This window comes from Solanum stenotomum, chromosome 2, assembly GCF_019186545.1.
Source record: "Solanum stenotomum isolate F172 chromosome 2, ASM1918654v1, whole genome shotgun sequence".
Classification (NCBI taxonomy): Eukaryota; Viridiplantae; Streptophyta; class Magnoliopsida; order Solanales; family Solanaceae; genus Solanum; species Solanum stenotomum.
In genome coordinates, this window is record NC_064283.1 from 59,674,537 (window position 1) to 59,693,759 (window position 19,223).

The 19,223-nt window shown below is 29.3% G+C and overlaps 2 protein-coding genes across 3 annotated transcripts in view; both read left to right on the forward strand.

Annotated features, from left to right (window-relative positions):
* Positions 1–1,067: 1,067 nt before the first annotated feature.
* LOC125856904 (uncharacterized WD repeat-containing protein C17D11.16-like) lies at positions 1,068–9,376 on the forward strand. 2 transcript variants are annotated; one of them, XM_049536561.1, is made up of 17 exons: positions 1,068–1,086; positions 3,142–3,280; positions 4,299–4,498; positions 4,709–4,785; positions 4,864–4,959; positions 5,072–5,195; positions 5,323–5,381; positions 5,458–5,523; positions 6,603–6,673; positions 6,770–6,866; positions 7,070–7,144; positions 7,259–7,357; positions 7,936–8,079; positions 8,171–8,200; positions 8,297–8,359; positions 8,525–8,602; positions 8,844–9,376. In XM_049536561.1, exons 2-17 carry the CDS (start codon positions 3,162–3,164, stop codon positions 8,925–8,927), a joined length of 1,482 nt encoding a protein of 493 aa, XP_049392518.1. In that variant the 5' UTR covers positions 1,068–1,086; positions 3,142–3,161; the 3' UTR covers positions 8,928–9,376. The 2 variants fall into 2 exon arrangements, with proteins under 2 accessions (XP_049392518.1, XP_049392517.1); XM_049536560.1 differs by lacking the exon at positions 1,068–1,086 and adding an exon at positions 1,772–2,005.
* Positions 9,377–11,329: 1,953 nt separating this feature from the next.
* LOC125856936 (very-long-chain (3R)-3-hydroxyacyl-CoA dehydratase PASTICCINO 2-like) overlaps positions 11,330–19,223 on the forward strand; it is a 124,542-nt gene continuing 116,648 nt past the window's right edge. The window contains exon 1 of the mRNA XM_049536596.1: positions 11,330–11,342. The gene's annotated coding sequence lies outside the window, so the exon portion shown is untranslated. The remainder of the gene's footprint in view (positions 11,343–19,223) is intronic.

Genomic DNA, 19,223 nt, shown 5'->3' on the forward strand with positions numbered 1-19,223 from the left:
CTGCTGTATTAGTTCTACTAATTCCTGTTAACTAACTATTCTACTAATTTCTGCTTTATTTTCTGTATTTCCTGTATTTTCTGTAATTGTTTGGTATCAGAAATTAGAAATCTAATTTCTACTTTATTTTCTGTATTTTTTGTATTTTTTGTAATTGATATATATATATATATATATATATTCTGAACCCCTCAATAATAAAGAGAAACTGATGACGTAGGCAAGTTCCCTTGAAATTAGTCTGTATGTCAATAGTTCAAATGTGAAAGCATTTTATCTTTTTCCTTTTTAGTTTTTTCTTTATTTTCAGTTTTGTTTTTCAAGTATTTTTTAGTTTTTTTTTTTTACTTTAAGAAACGTGCTAAAAGTGTGGTTTTAAATCCAAAATAATTCAAGGTTCCCAATTCGAAAGACTTATTTACACATTTATACTTTTATTTTTCGAACCCCCTACACGAAAATCATGGGTCCGTCACTGATTATAATGTTTATTTTATTTTTCACTTAAATTTAAATATATCATATTCTTAAGAATGTGGTTCACGTTTGTGCTGTACTAGCTCAGTGTCATATTAATTGACCTTTGTTAATTTGACATTTTTTAAAGATAACTTTAATTAGAGATGTAGTTTATTAAATTAAATTCATTAATGAATTTTAGAATTCTAAATTTGACTATTACTATTATTACTTTATGCGTATTTTTTTATACAGGAGTAATATGAAAAAAATGTAATAAATCTCTCTTAATTTGTTAAAATAGATAAACCAAATGAAATATTTATTACTGATTAAACGTTAAGTAAAAATGAAATAGAGGGAGTAATTAAGGGATTTTTTTTTCTTCAAAAAAACACTCTTTAAAGTTATTTATGAGTGGCTAAATATATAAATTATTATAAATTAAGGGCTATATCTTAAATAGGGTCCAAAAGTGGCTAATATATGCATCACCTTCTTCATTAAGTTCCTGCTAAAACCCTAGGCGCCATATTTCTCTGCAACATCAAACTCTTCACAAATTTTTCTTTCTGAATCTCTAATTAACCCAAACGAATAATCTTCTAGCGAAAAGTTTGATTTTTGGTAATTACTTTGTGAATTTGTTTAATCATCCTGTCTCTATGTTGATTTGATTTCTTCTCATAACGAGTGTTGACACTCAATTTTAGCCTAACATTTTCGAAATTCATAACTTTTAAGTTTTATTTATTTAATAATTGAAAATATTTTTTTTTTATAATTTTAAATAAGTTTATTGATAACTATCCTTATTTGTCAAAATTAAAGATTTTTATCAGTTAATTTTAATTACATTATTTTTTATCACAACCGGTTAAATACGTTTAAATATTTATTCATTTTGATTAAATCATTAGTTCTATTAAATTGTATTTTTTACATGTCATTAGTTACGTTCATTACATTTTTTAATATTCATTTTATTTGTTAATATTCATTTTGATATTTTACACAATCTAAAAATTTATTTGAATATGAATAAGATTCATACACAAATATTTTATTAGCTAGTAATTTGACCCATGATTTTTAGATAAAACTAACTTGTACTATAAGTGATTTTTAATTTTCTATTTAACCTATTTCTTATTATTGAGTTGGGGGCGGTGAATATTTTTTTTAAGATTAGGAGGAAGAATACCAAATGTGCAAAAAATCCCAATTTTTCTGCCGCCACCACCCATGTCAAAATAGCAACCCAAACTACCTGTTTCTCTCCTCTCCCACCACCTTTTTTCCAGCCGCCAAACCACCAGCAAACCAGACCTCAAACCCCACCAGTCCTCTACCAAACCCAGCCCCTTTCCTTCACTTTTCCAGCAACCAAACAGCCCCCAAACCAGCCTGAAATAGCCACCGGAAAACACCCTCTTCCGCAGCTCTCAACAACCACCGAAAACTCAACCAAACCCATTACTCCGTTCAGTGTTGCTATGGTTCTGTTTTGCTGATTTGATATTGATTTTGTTCAAAATTCATTCCAGTGAGTTCTTTTTTAGGCTCTAGTTATGGTTGATTTTTTGTTTTTTATTTATTTCTCTCATGGGCTGTTGTTTATCTTATTAATATTGATGTCATTCTATTAATTGATTAATGTGTGAGATCTCCTGTTGGAATATGATGTTATTATTTTTATTATTATGCTATTTTTCTGTTAAAAGTTTTTACTGTGATGCTTTTTTGTTCATTAGTTTTTGAGTTAATTTGAAAGATTTTACTCTTTCCATTGTTACACTTGATTTTAGTTTTAAATTAAAATTTCATGCATTTTGTATTTGTAAAGAAAATAAAAGGATAGTGTTATGTGTTACCATTTGATTATTGTTTGCTAGGTGCTTCAAGCCATTTTACTTTGTTATTTTATTTAGTTTCATACGATTTTGTGTTTGAAAAATACATTAAAGTGGGCCAATGAAAAAATCTCTCCGTCGATTTTCAAGGCCTCTCCAATGTTAAAAGACGGAAATTTAGTTTAAGTTCGTATATTTTTATGTGTTAAAATTGGCCGATGAAGGAATTACCGTCGATTTCCAAGGCCTTCTATGTTAATAAGACGAGTTTTTATTTTGAAGTTATTATTTAATTCATTTATTTTTATTTTTATTTATTTAGTCCTAACACTTTTACTAAGTGTCTTTACAGGTACCCTGAGTTGCTTTCAATTGAAGCTATTCGAATGAAGTTCGAATTATATTTTTTATTCACTCTTGTGTATATTATCGATGTTAGACAAACCTTATGTCGTTTTTGATATTATTGTTTTGTTTTATTACTTGTATATATCGCATGTTTGTTTTACTTGCATGTTGTTTTATCTCCTCAATTTGAAAAATGAATTCAGTCGGAACCCACAGTCGTGGATTTCGAAGGATGCCTAACACCTTTCCTTCGAAATAACTTGAACCCCTTACCTAGAATCTAATGGTTTCATAGATATTTTTATTAAAATTGGTTTCCTAGTTTTCCTAAAATTAGGTGGCGACTCCTTTAAAACTCTTTTTTTTTCTTTAAATTCTTTTAAAATTTAATTAATTGATTATGTTTTGAGTTACCGCGACATTTCGCCCTATTTGAATAAAGTAGGAATGTAAACAATGAGTTTTTTGCTTGTGGTTGTAGGTTAATAAAGAAGTTTAAGAATGATAGCAGCTATTTCATGGGTTCCCAAAGGGGTTGCAAAGTCTATACCAGCTGAGGCTGACCCACCTTCAAAGGAGGAAATTGAACAGATTTTGAAGAGTGGTCTTCTTGATAAACGGTACGTGTTAATTTTTTCATTATGTTTTTCCTCAATAGCTGAAAGTGGCGAGAACCCAAGTTGAGGAGCCCAGAAGGTAGGCAGAACTTATCATTACCTCGTCAAGGTAGAGAGTGTTTCCGAATAATGCATAATCGTTATTACTAATTAAATTAGTTCTGCTGAATCAACTAGGCTAAATACCAACCCGTTTCAGTGAGTTTGAGTGAGCATTATCAGAATGAATTAGCCTTCCAGGCGGTGTATTGCATGTTGTTTGATTCGGCAACACTGATGCTTTTCTCATATCATACAATTCACATAGAAAAGCTTTTTGCTGTGTGTAACACTGTTTGGATAGTTGTTACATATTGTTTTATAATGTGTTGTGTTGTATTGCTTAAATGAATACAATGTTTGGATAGATTGTATTGTTCTTTTCTACATAATGTCACACATCGGATAAACCTACAAGAAAAATAGGATACAAGATAGAGTGAACAACTACAACATATTCAGTGTAATTCCGCAAAGTGGGGGTCTGGAAAGGGTAGCTTGTATGCAAACTTGACCTTTAGCTCAGAGGTAGAATGGTTGTTTCCGATAGACCTTCGACTCAAGATACAAATAGTCTAGAAAAAGAAGTAATAGAAATAACGGAAACAACTAATAAAACAACATATAGTATGGTAAATGATAAAATAAGATTATTAAATAATAAGTAGTCATAAAATGATAAGAAAAAATTAGGCTAACTACTTAATCACACCAAATCGGTCATTACATGAAATGGTACTTTTCGGCGTTACCTAACGATAGATTTAATGATACTATTTAATAAAATTTAAGTAACAATCTGAACAAACATTGTATTTAAACTAACATTACAATACAGACAACCATCCAAACGAGGTGTAAAAGTAATTAACATTGACTGATTAAAAACCTATATTTCTTGGAATTAAACTTGATACTTACGTTCTGTGTAATCTTTACTTTGCCCTACTCTTGAAAGTCTGTTTCTTTATTCCCCTTCCAGTGAAGATAGTGATGATGAGGAAGCTGAAGAAGATATGAATGTTGATGAATCCAAGGAAAATGAGGATGATGAAGTTGCTATTGCATTAGCTGCTGCTGATGCACTTGGAAAGGCTACGCAAGTTTCTTCTGCAGGAACCGATGACATAATAGATGGTTTGAAGGAATTGGACATGGACAACTATGATGAAGAGGAGGAGGGTAAATTTAGTGCATTGACTCATATGTTGATTTGGGTTGAACATAGTTTTTCTTTGTATCTTATGTACTGGCGGTATTTTTCATATTCAACTCTTTTTGATAAGATAAATATTTTTCATATTAATTTTTCCCAAGCCTAGCTTTATCCATTTTTATTTGGAAAACTGTTCCTAACTTTTCTCTCTTTTTGCATGTGTTTGACATCGTCAGGAATTGAGCTTTTTGGTTCAGGACTCAAAGACTTGTACTACGCAAGTAATGACATGGACCCATATCTCAAGGATAAGGTTGTACTATGATCAATTTGTAATTTCATCATGTTTTATCCGTTCAAGTATTACTAACTCAGAAAATTATTTTTTCAGGACAATGACTCTGAAGAAGATGATGACATGATAATAAGACCTGATGATTCTGTTATAGTTTGTGCAAGCAATGAGGATGATGTCAGTCATCTCGAGGCAAGTAGAACTTTCTTCACGACTCAACGGCTTGATAATACTTCCATCTGTATGGTCCAGTTAGTTTCATTTTGACCGCCCTTTGATTTGTGACTCTGATCCGTGCCAACAGATAATGATTTTGGAAGATCTATCAGATGGTGAAACAAACATGTATGTTCACCATGCTCTTATTATACCTGCATTTCCTCTCTGCACAGCATGGCTTGATTGCCCTATTAAAGGCGGGGAGAGAGGTATGGTTCTGCTTGAAGTTGAGCTTTATGCTGCTGAAGTATTTTCTCCTACTGGTTTCTAACATATGCTACCTTTGAAAGCAACTTTTCATTTACTCATGTTAATAAATGAATTATACGTTGATAGGTAACTTCATAGCTGTGGGTTCAATGGAACCAGCAATTGAAATTTGGGACATTGACATAGTAAGTGACTCTACACTGATGTTTATGAACTCCTAAGTCACTACTGATCGTATCTCACTGTCTTCTTTCTCTATAGATAGATGAGGTGCAACCATCTGTTATTTTAGGTGGCATTGCTGATATAAAAAGAAAGGGGAAAAAGGTAATTTAAGCAATTTGACCTTTCTATTCTTTGATCCAATTTTCGATTGGAATGCTCTTGTATGCTAGGTCAAATTGTGCAGCTGAAATTTGTTCTAGACGTTAAAGCCTAAAGGTAGGAAATACGTCAATGATTTTCATTGGTCATTCTCCATGTCACTGTGAAATAGTTTCCGGAGACTTCTATTTGGAATAAAGTAGTAGGCTACATCAAACTTATAATATCAAATAAAAAAATGAAAAAATAGTAGACTATGACACTTGGCAATCGAAAATGGTCAGTGTGCTCTGGTTTATGTCTCTCCTAGTGCCGATTGTCCCTCTTACTTCATACATGTGCCACATGTCAGATCTTCAATAATAGGTTTGTACTTTGTTGCTTACTATTCTGGAGTAGGAACTATTTGCATTAGTTATCCGACAGACTCTAATTTATGGCCATTTGAGCAACCTGAGGTGGTACCCTACAAGGAGCTTTAGGTTTGTACCAACAAGTCAAGTAGCTACCTTAACAGGTTTGGACTTCGGGTCAACCGACATTTTCTTGTTTAACTTACTCTCATGCCTCTACTCTATTTACTGCAACATGCCATACATGATAGGCATATTGTGACTATCAGTGTTCCTAATCTCAGTACCTTCTTTTGGTTAATAAGAGCACCACAAGCACCAGCTTTTATGTGTACCTCCCCCATTTGTCCTTGTGGGCATTGGGCAATGCTCTTTTTGAGTGACAGATAGACACGTGGTAGAGGTAGGAAGAGAGACAGAGAGACTTATAGTAGTTGCTGCATTTGGAATTGAATTGTCATATTATTTGGTTTGAAGAGAAACTTACTCTAAACCACTATTTTGTTAGTCCGTCATGGCAGCAGACATGGTCAATTTTGTGGGAATTAATGCACCCCCCAAAAAAAATAAAAATAAAAATTAGGACCTTACTCTTTAAGAAAATGAAAGAAGGCGAACGATTTGCCAGTTTTTGTCATTTGCATGGTGGGCTTTACTGAGTATATGATAATTGTCTGAGAAAAACTTACTTATATGCTCTATTTACCTACTTTGCAAATTTTCTTGCAGAAATCTATCAAATACAAAAAGGATAGCCACAAGGATGCAGTACTTGGCCTTTCTTGGAACAAGGAATATAGGTAGGGTAATTTGATTGATGAGTGTTTGATGTTTGCCAGTGCCTCTCTTTGAGGCTTAGTCAAACTTCAGATCTTCTTATTCAACATTCTATGCAGGAATATACTTGCTAGTGCTAGTGCTGATCATTCTGTCAAGGTTTGGGATGTGACTACTGAAGCCTGTAATCTCACTATGAATGACCATACTGACAAGGTAGAATTTAGAAATTCAGCAGTTCTATAAACATCTCAATGTGTTGTATCAGAACCCCAGTAACCTAGATAAAGTTGAAATATCTCATCTTTGCTAGAGTTTGGAATATGACTGATGATAGTTGAATTACCTATAGAACATTAGACTAACTTGCTTACAAATTATTGAAAGAAGTATGTTCATCGTCTTGCTATGTTTGACAGGTTCAAGCAGTTGCATGGAATCCATTTGCTCCACAGATTCTTCTGAGCGGGTCATTCGATCATACAGTTTGCTTGGTGATAAAACACTTCTCCTTTTTCCTTTTTTGCCCCCCTTTATTCTTGAAAGTTAGGACTGTGGATTAGTTTCTTACTTTAAGATGCTAATTAATCTTTCAACATGTCTTGCAGAAGGATGGGAGGAAACCCTCTCACAGTGGATTTAAGTTTTCAGTTGGTGCTGATGTTGAAAGCTTGGCTTGGGATCCACATTCGGAGCATTCATTTGTGGTCAGTGCTCGCATCATGTTTGTTACTAATTCAATCTATGTTAAGGCTTTATTTGCTTTGGTATGCTACATGATATATAATTTTTTGATTCTGATATGGTAATCATTAGTGGAAAGATTGTTAACGATTTCTTAGCATTAGTATGAGAACGAAGGATGGGATTGTGTTCGTTGGTTAGGTAACTATACACTATGGGAGTATGGGTTGGGGGTGGAATGTTATTGAAATTAAGTTTGACAATTGTTTACTTTTCCCTCGTGCATATTAGTTTTACATTTTTTGCTTGTTGAACTTTTTGAATTGTATTATTTATTTAATACAGAAAATTGTAAGTATTTATCCGCCTCCGAGTCTCTATGGACTTAAATGAAAATAGAACACTGGATAAATTCAAAACGCCGCATAATCATGTTTCCCCTTGGCTCAATCACTAAATTTCTGTACTTTATAATTACACCTAAGCGTTTTTTGGGAAGGATGAATAAATCCATTTTAAAGTCGGGTCAGAAATCTCAGTCTTGATGTATATTGGATATTAAGAAATTGCTAACCAAATCAGAGTTTCTTAAATCTTTCAGGTCAGCTTGGAGAACGGTACCGTTACTAGTTTTGATATCCGTGCTGCTAGTTCTGCTTCGACTTCGGAGACAAAGCCAAATTTTACCATCCATGCTCATGATAAAGCAGTGTCCTCGTTGTGCTTCAATCCTCTAGTCCCAAATGTAAGGAACTTCTTTTTTTTTGGCTTTACCCTTATTAATGTTTCCTTTTCAACATTTGCCTTCCTCACTTTGCTCGTGTATTGTTGGGCAGCTTCTTGCAACTGGCTCCACGGACAAGATGGTACGCTCTATCTGTCTCTGCTGCTTATTACCTAGTTTTGATATATTCCGTGGGATGAGAGCTATTTTGGTTATTAATTTGATAAATGTGCTGCAGGTTAAATTATGGGATTTGACCAACAATCAACCTTCTTGTATCGCATCTAGGAATCCGAAAGCTGTATGTGATTTTCAAATGTTTTGTGGTTCTTAAAAATACATGTTTGATGCTCTTATATTTCCTCAAAACCTGTTATGAAAATAAGGTTTTAGATGGTTGCTTAGACATTTTGATTGACGGAATACTAACTATCATGATGACTCTTTTGTTTTATATTATTATCAGGGAGCCGTCTTCACTGTATCCTTCTCAGATGATTGCCCCTTTTTTCTTGCTATTGGTGGCTCTAAAGGAAAGTTGCAGGTCTGTTCTGTTCCTTTTGAAACTTTTGGTAGTCCTGGTAAATCCCCCAGACGTCGTATTTTTTGGAACGAGGTCCTTGGTAACACAACATAAAGAGCTATTGGTTCTAATTCATCTCTGATGATTATTCAACTATTTTAAGTTCTTTTCTTTCGTATTCTTGATAAACCAGCATTCATATATGCAGCTCTAGTTTCTGTGTTTTTGGGCTGAGAATTTTGTCTTTGCTCATCACTTGTAGCTATGGGATATTTCGTCTGAAGATGCCGTGTTGAAGAAATATGGGAAATACGTTGCACAAAAAAAGCCATCGCCCAAATCATAATGCAAATGTAGTTATGGAGATAAAGGTGTTATGAGTTCTATAAGTGAAAATATTGCCTCCCATTATTTACATATGAGCATGAAATTTTTTGCTGTTGCTGAGGAAAGTGAAGAGTTTGGTGGAATCTAGATAGCTGTGTGTATTTTTTTTAGACAACCAACACAAGTTCATCGAACATGTATCGGAGCGGAGATTAGGCAGAGTTATCTTGTACTTGTGTTTGTGTTTGTTGAAGGTAGCAGATTCCCGATGATGTCTAGCTAGCTGTTCGAACACCATCATTATCTAGAAAAAGAAAATACATTTAAGATTTTGGTTGATATTTTTTATTTATCAAAGTCGAGGGTAAAATATGAAAGTAGGACAATCTTGTTTTATTTTTACATGGCTCCTTTTAGAGCCAAATATAAGGAAATGCATTACATATTGTTAATTTTCATAGCATAGTTGTTTGTGAATATCAGAAAGATTTCAAGTTATCACACAACTGACTGATAATACTATGCAATTTTGAAAATTGATACAAAATTTGATAATATTATCACATATTTATATAAAAAAGCAAGCATTTTTATTGAGATTTTGACTCGTAAGGAAGAAAATCGATTAATAGATGGAATCATATATACACAGTATTTAGAGAAAAAATAATTAGTTATTGGAAAAAAAGAAGAAGAAGCATACTTTTAATGTTGAATTAGGATTAACAAGAACAACAATAAAGCATTAGGTTGAACTCTTCTTCTTGTGTAAGTTGGGAAAGGATCCGGTGGATTAACTTTGGAAGCTAAGTCGAAGATCTCAATAGTCTTGTTAGTAGTTGATAAAGTGTGATGGTTCCCGGCCTTTCTAATCAGTGAAAAGTAGTGGGTATCCACTAACGACTATTCCTGGCTTGGCTCCGACTCCACCAAAAATCGATAGCCTTCAGCACCATCAATATTTGATACTATCTTGATAACTTCAATAGTTCATTGAAAGCCTTCGGTATTCAAAAAATTTCCCTTAAACACCCTACCATTTGCTAATATTATCATTGATCTTTTACATAAATATTTTTGACATTTTTTTTCACTCATCAATCAAACACACTTCTAATGATAATTTTTTAATTTTTTTTACATAACGAAAAAAGTAATAAAGATATAATTACAATAATAAAGCACTTAATCAAGTTTTATGATGCTAGAAAGACATTAACACCTTAATTTTCTTAATTAATGCTGTCTTAACTTGATGAGTTTCAACAATGATAGTTGTGAAGTCTTTTGGGAAGGTGTTTATATTATTTGGAAGACTTCCATGAATAGATTCTTTGAACCCATTGAGGTGATGCCATTTAATAAAGAACCTATCTTTTTCATTAGGAGATAGGTCCCAATTTTTTAATAATTATTTGTGAAAAGTAAAATCAAAGACTTTAAAAAAAAAGCAATCTATTTTTAAGCGATTAGATTCATTTGTTTGTAAAGGTATTGACTTGATCACATATATTTTTGGAACATCTTTAATAGTGGGGCAAATTGTCAATTATTATTTTAAAAAATTATCATCAATCTTTTTCAGATACAATTTTAATTCATTTATAGTTAAATATGAAGACTAATAAATGTGAAATTAATTTGGAGATTGCTAGAGCTTCAACTTTCATTAATTTCAATGTGAATGAATTAAAGAACTACAAATTGTCACCCTTTAAAAAGTCTGAACTCCAAATCTGAAAAAGTCTTGGCTCTTTCAATGCTTAAATTGGTAACCTATGAGATTAATATTTCTATTTTGACCATAGCCTATGGATAATTTTAAAACTTGTTATTTATTATTACATTAATATAGTAAAAATATTTTACAATATCAAAGTAAACTATTAATGCAAGAAGGAATGTGGTTCATATTTCTAGAAACTAAGTCTAAATTTATGAAGTATTTAAGATTTAACGCTTCAAAATCAAACGGCAGACCTCAGATGTGAAAATTCAAACCTCGAATTGGAAGTCTCAAACCTCAAACTTTGGAATCTGAAGCTTGAACAATCATAACCTAAATTTAGACCCAAAGGTCTTGGAGTTTGATTTTGATAGTTCAATCTTCAGACATTGAAGTTAGACTTTGATAGTTTTAAATTTCAAGCTCGACAATCTAAAGGAGGTGGAGCGATTTGAAATTCGCTAATTTCGACAAATAAAATCTATAGATTATTTTTTCTTCCAAAAATTAGATATATTTTATAACGATGTTATCGTTGATAAGTTGGCCCCAAAGAAATATCTTAAGAAATAAAACTGATAAATAGATTCTTGTCTGAAAGAGGATCCAAAATTTAAAGTTTATGAATTTTTAAAAGCTTTGTTAAGTTAATAGTAATACAATAATAACTAAGTTCATAATAAAATATTTAATAAATTTTTTTTATACACACAAAATTTGAATTAAACATACTAAATTTAAATGAACCCTTAGTTGGACTTTTAGATCCACCCCTATTTATCTCTAGAAGATAAAGATAGACATAGCCCCCATTTTTTGGTAAGAAGGTTTCATACACAAAGAATTGCACTTGAAAATTTGGCATAAGATACGTATGCTTTTCCCTTTATATAAATTAATTTGACATCAAATCAATATTTTAGATTTAAAATTTAAAAACTAAAAATTGAAACCAAAAATACAATGAATTGCTTCTCATCTCAACCCAAGCCGATCAAAAATACGTTTTTAAATGCTGATTAAAGTTCACTTAAGTTTGAAAACCGAATGGTGAAAGATAAAGATGAAACGGAGGGTGTAGTCAATTTGTGGACGTAAATAAATTTGGATTTTTTTGGACCATTTCAATTGAAAACAAGTGGCTAACTCAATTATTTCGTATCATATTTTTTTTATAATAGAAGTATGACATTTTCAGTTTTCACATGTAGTTTCTGATTTTGTACAAATTGCAGATGAAGAAAGACTTTGGCAAGTCAATTGTGATTCATTTTCATTCTAAGGGTCATGTCAAATAAATCTTGGGCTTTCTCAAGGGGACAAAAATAAACATTGGGCCAACTTTATAGGACTTTTGTTTTATGAGAAACTATCTAATTATATAAATATTTCTACATATTTCTATCATATTTATTAATTTTTCTTATGGCTTGAAAAAATTACATTTTATATCATTAATTAGTAATTTCATATTAGAGTTCAAATTAGATACGCCTAAATACATATTTTTTGCTATTAGATACACTGAAATAGGGAGAGAGGAGAGCGAAAAAAGAAGGGAGGCGAACAAGATTTGTCTATGTATCCCAGATACATGCAAATAACACTAAATGCACGCTAGATACATGTATATGTATGTATATGGTGTGATTCACATATATTTGGATGTATCTAAGGTACTGGATACATAGGAAAGTGGTGAGTGAGATGAAAATGAGGCTAGAGAGATTTGTCTATGTATCCCAGATACAAGCAATTCCACTCGGATACAATGTATTTAGAACCAATTATACCACATGTATCCCAAATACAAGCAAATCCACTTGAATACAATGTATTTAGAACAAATTACACCACATATATCCCGAGATACATGTATGTGGACGTATCTGAACGCATCAAAATTTGATAAGATTCGTAATATTACAAACTAACGTGTATCCAAGTGATCAACTCCTAAACTAGTGGAATTTCTGTAATTTACTCTTTTATTAATGCTATATATTTTTTTATAAAGTTTTTTTTCTTTTCCATTTCAGTTTAATCGTTCGATATTCACAATTCATATACAATGCTAGTCTCACAAAAAAGTAAGAGTGCTCGGTATTGGGAAAGACTCCATTCTTGAAATTCAAATGGGTAATCTTATGTTTAGAGTAGTAAAATTTCAACCATTTCATCATATCCCTCGATGATATAATGAGACATCCCGAGGGTGGGGGAGGGGGGGGGATAGGGTTGTATGAGGCCAATAAAGTTAGGAAAAAGTGGGATAGAATCATATGCTTGAACTTTTTAGATGTATGGTGAGAATAGAACCTTATATCTTTTATGTTGTAGTTTTTTTCTGCTTCCAGTTTGATATTGAGGTCCGATTAATTCGAGTCATATAAAAAAAATTCATATCAAGGGAAAAACGTTTTTTAGCTACAAAAGACGACTAACTTTGGTCATTTAATTTTCGTTATGATATGTGTTTTTATATACTCCGAATTATTATGTTTCTTTTATTTATAGATATAAAAAAGTAGAATTAAATAAGAATTTGCTTTTAGTTTATTTTTGACAAACCAAAACAAGATTAGGTTTGTTAGGTTACAAACCTAAATTTCTAGTCATCCTACGTAGATTAAGGTCCCACCTAATTCTATAAAAAAGGATCTTTAATGTTGTCCTTATACTAAACATAAAAGATGCTCCTGTAAATCATTTTCATTTTGTTATGTATCTTTTAGCTACGAAATTAATTGGTAATTTATCATTAATCTTTGGGAAAAAGGTCTGAAATATATCTGAACTTTGACCGAAATTGATGTTACGATACTGAACTTTGGAAATTACCTTTTATCCCCCTGCACTATTTAATAGTGTATTTTAAAGGTACATATGTGTCCACATGAACATCATAAATATTGCATAATTATAAATAGTAATGTGTCCATGTGGGCACATATATCCTTTAAAATACACTATTAAATAGTGTAGGGGGTAAAAGGTCCTCCATAAAGTTTGGTATCGTAACAGCAGTTTCGGCCAAAGTTGGAGTACAGTAAAACCTCTATAAATTAATATAGATGGGACCGTAAAATTTTATTATTTTATAGAGATATTATTTAATAGATAAATTAATATTTATTAATTTAAAAAATGGTTTGAGATTTAATGAAGGTTAATTTTGATTATATCAAAATTATTGTATCTTGCTAATTTATGTATCATATTTATTGATTTTACATTTTTTCAAAAATATTATACATTAAGTACAACGAATACATTAAAATCATTGTATCTTACTAATTTATGTATCATATTTATTGATTTCACAAAAATATTAAATAATTATCCAACATAAAATATTAAATATTGAAGCCATTTTTGGATATGGTTTAAAGAAATTTCCTATGTTGCTTATATAGTTTTTTTTTTCTCACCATCATACATCAAATGTTTTTAATAAAAATACAATGAATAATAATTGATTATTAAGAAACAATGAACATTATGTATTATTTTACAATGAATTGAATTCTTGAATTTCTTGACAATTAATAGAGATAATTGTCGAGCCCATAATAGAAATACTGAAGGATTACAAAATGTTGAATTGTTTTTCTTGCCACCCAACATGACATCCAAAATTCAACCTTGTGATGCTGGGATAATAAGAGCTTTCAAGATGTATTATCGTAACAAATTTTATCGTAGGATATTAGAAGGCAATGAAGTGGGACAAACTGATTCAACAAAGATTAATGTTTTGGATGCTATCAATTTTGCAATCCTTGCTTGGACAACAAATGCTAACTTATCGCATCTAGAACTCTTCACAATTTTATGGTTCAATTCGAAAAAACAACACCGAAGCTCTTGGATGCAATAACAAAAGTTAGAGATGGGCTTCAACTAGATTTAAATTTTAAGAAAAAACAAAACACAATAGAATCATATTTCACTAAATTGTCTAAGATATAATTGTACTTTTAAAGAATTATTAATTTATGATATTAATGGGACCATATATTTTTAAAGGGGTCTTCTGAAAATATATTATCTTATTATCTTATCGAAATTGGTGATTTTTTCCATTGACCCAAGTCGAGATCTAGAAATATTATTTTAGAGAGATTATTAATTTTTCGAGTATTAATTTATAGAGGTTAGACTGTATTTTTCATACTCTTTTCCCTTAATCTTTTAGCTACTTTTTTCTAGTACAAACTTAAATATAAACCATTTGAATATACTCTTATCTTTCCTTTTTTGTTGTTTCGGTTTTCTTTTTTAGAGTTAAATTATAAAAAGTTTGACTAACATATAACTATGTATTTTTTTATCATATTGATATACAAAAAATTGTAATTTATAGTACTTCTCGTATAATTTTGGAATATTAAATTTTTAGTTTAAAATATCAAATTAATGTAATCCAATTTAACTTTAAAAATTAGTCAAATTGACTTCTGAAAAATGCAACATGACAATTAAAAAGAAACGGAGAAAGTAAAGATTTTTTTTTTCATCAAGAAAGTAAAGATCGAAGTGAATGCACTTTTGTCAAGTGATTAAGTAAGAAAAATGAATCACATTAATGAAAATTCATATACTTAATTCCTTGTTCACATTTGTTATTTTTTAATTATACTTATACTTATAGGTATTGAAGTTATGGTAAGATAATTGAAATTTCTTTATTCTTAACTAAAGTATTCAAGTTTGAGCTTTTGAAAAATGAAAAAAAAATATTATATTTAAAACATCGTCTCCAAAAATAAATCTTATAATATTACACAAATTTAAATTTAATCAAATCCAACTATTATCACAGAGTGAAAAAACAAGAAATAACTCTTCTAAACGTTCACAATTAATTAAGTAATTATTTATTAACATTTTCCACGTACGGTTAGGTATCATTGTTGTCTATATCCTAAAAAATTGATGCTAAAATATTACTTTATCTCTTTTATTTTATTTTTCCATTTTCCTATTATTACTTTTTTGTAAAAGGAAAATAAGCAGCTTTTTTTTTTGTCCAACTTTAGTTTTATTAGCGCAAAAAAAGACTTTCTACCACTTTTGTAGTTCTCTATGATGTGACAATTTTGGAATTATTAAATTTTTAGTAAGTTTCTATGAATTTCTTTAGTGTTCTAATATAGATAAAGATACTCTAGAAATGATCTCATACAGTTGACATAAGTAATTTTATACTCATTTGATTTAGTTCATTAGCTTCCAATTTTCTTCACTTGTTTTGTTTTTGTCTATTCCTCTTTAGTTGATCTCCACAATCATTAATATTTTAGTATTTAAAATTTATGTTAAAGTTTGATTAAATTTAAATTTATATATTGCTGAATTTATTTTTAGAAATAATATTTTCAATTTAATCTTTTTCATTGTCAAGAATTCGAACGTAAAATATCGATCTCAACTTTAATTTTACAAGTAGATATATTTCAACATATTTCTTATACATTTGTTCAAATCTTTATTACTCCATATAGTAGGAGAAATATTTTTGTTACTGAGATATTACTTTACTTTACTACTATATATAAGAGTCTACAAGCAGGCATGTCTTCGTCAACATGCCTGCTTGTATGACAAGGGTAATTTTAGCATTTTCTATGTTTTATTCTTCAAACAATTTGTATTTTGCTTCTTGATATTTGTGGGAAGTTAGACAAAAAAACCCTGCCAATATTAACAGAATGACTCATATATCCCCAGAAGATTTGTATTCTCAGTTTGAACATTGAAGCTTGTGGGCCCAACTTCCTTTTCAATATCGGCTGAGAGATGTCATTCATACATTGTAATAACTTGTACTACTATATTTTCTGAATAGCACAACATTTTTGAAATATTTATCTCATTCAGCTATTATTAATATTTAATATTTTATTTTAATTTAATTGTTTTATTTTTTTTATAATTTATTAAGCTTATAAAAGAAATATTATTTAAAATATCATAAAATCACAATAATTAATAATTTAAATTGTCTTACTTTATTATTTTTTATTTAGAAGAGGCTAGGGAAGCAGCTGTTCGTCAACATGCTTGCTTCCCTAGCCAGGGGTAATATAGACATTTTCTTAATATTTTCTTAATATCATGCTTGAAATATGTTGTACTTGACTGTTTTATAACTGCACTTTTTTAATGTAGGACATAAAAGCCCTTCTAACATTTCCCTTTCTCAGCCGCAATATTGGCCCAATTTTCCAAGCAGGTGGACCATTCTTTTTCTTCCTTTTTCACTCTACTATTTGTTACTAATAGTTGTAATACATATGGGTTTACTTTATTTGTTACTACAAAAAAAAATTGCGTTTAGAGTGAAAAAATAATGAATATTGGAAAATTATGTCTTTTAAATTTTTTTTATATAAATAATACTATATATCATAATAATTAACAACTTAAATATTGAAAAGTTATTAAAAAAATTCAATTGACTCTCGAAATTCTATTGATATCACATAAGATGAGTTAGATGATAAATATATATTGTTTGAAAATGACGTAAAAAAGTATTATAAATCACAATAGTTAACAATGTTAAAAAAATTAAAATACATAAAACAAATTATCTGACTCTAAAAAAATCTATCAATGTCGCATAAATTGGGACATGAAATGTAACATATATATTATTTGAAAATTACGTTAAAAAGATACTATAAATTACAATAATTTACAACTTAATATATGTAAAAAAAAAGCATAAAAAGGTGGTTAATTTTAAAATTCTACATATGCCACATAAATTGGAACAAAGAAAGTACAATATATTATTTTTAAAATTATGAACAACTTAAAATATTTTTAAAATCATATAAAAATTTGGATAACTTCTCAAATTTTATGATATCATGTAAATTGAAACAAAAAAAATAATATAANTATTGTTTGAAAATGACGTAAAAAAGTATTATAAATCACAATAGTTAACAATGTTAAAAAAATTAAAATACATAAAACAAATTATCTGACTCTAAAAAAATCTATCAATGTCGCATAAATTGGGACATGAAATGTAACATATATATTATTTGAAAATTACGTTAAAAAGATACTATAAATTACAATAATTTACAACTAAATATATGTAAAAAAAAAACATAAAAAGGTGGTTAATTTTAAAATTCTACATATGCCACGTAAATTGGAACAAAGAAAGTACAATATATTATTTTTAAAATTATATAAAAAAGTACTAACAACTTGAAAATATTTTAAAATCATATAAAAATTTGGATAACTACTCAAGTTTTATGATATCATGTAAATTGAAACAAAAAAATTAATATAACAACTTAAATATTTAAAAGTTATATAAAAAAAATTCGATAGACTCTCAAAATTTTATTGGTACCACATAAAATGGGTTAATGATAGATATATATTGTTTGAAAACGACAAAAAAAGTATTATAAATCATAATAGTTAACAATTAAAAAAAAATGAAATACATATAAAAAAATCAACTGACTCTAAAAAAATCTATGAATGCCACATAAATTGAGACATGAAAAGTAACATATATATTATTTGAAAATTATGTTAAAGGGTACTATAAATTACAATAATTTATAACTTAATATATGTAAAAGACATATAAAAATGGTTAATTTTAAAATTGTATATATGCCATAGAAATTGGAAGAAAGAAAGTACAAAATATTATTTTTAAAATTATATAAAAACGTACTAACAACTTAAAATATTTTTAAAATCATATAAAAATTTGAATAACTTCTCAAATTTCATAATATTGCATAAATTGAAACGAAAAATTAATATATATTGGGCCCCGTGCTAGCACGATCCGGTATCTAATATAAATATAAGAATTGCAATATCTTTGTAAAGTTTTATAAATTCAACCTTTAAGACTCTCAATATTAAGATTCATTATATTTTTAAAATTATAAATTCATACTTACTGTTGATTACAATTTTAGTGAATTTAAATTTATACTTTACATTAGAATTAAAATTTTAGATAAACTCGATATCATAAAGTTGCATCGGCCCCTAACATTGGTCATCACATGAAAATGTTGTTACATGTGCTAGAAAATAAATTATTGATTAATGACTATGACAATTGTTGATTTATATGAAGGAAATTTCCTATTGCTATAATTTAATTATGCCACTTTCTTTGTCGTGAACATGACCCCTCACCCCCTTTCCTCCCTAATCGAAAGATGTGGTCGGATGCATGATATTTTTATATTTTTAGTAAGAAATTTTGTAGTTAAAAGCTCAATACGTAACTAATGCAAAAACCGTTAATAAAGTAACTTCCCCTTTTAATAGGCGATACACATTATTCGATTTCAATTATTATGACTTTATATCTTAGGAATGAAGAAACTGTTGATAAAATTGCTTTTTTCATTTATCACTATAATAAAAAAGATATTTAATGATATAATAGAATTTTTTTTTATAGCAGTAATATTTATTATCACAAATATATTTGATCGTAATTGAGTTAACGTTGTTCATATTTGTATCTAGAGTTGCTGAAATCTTAAATGACATTTATATAGAGTGTTGGTTATAAATATT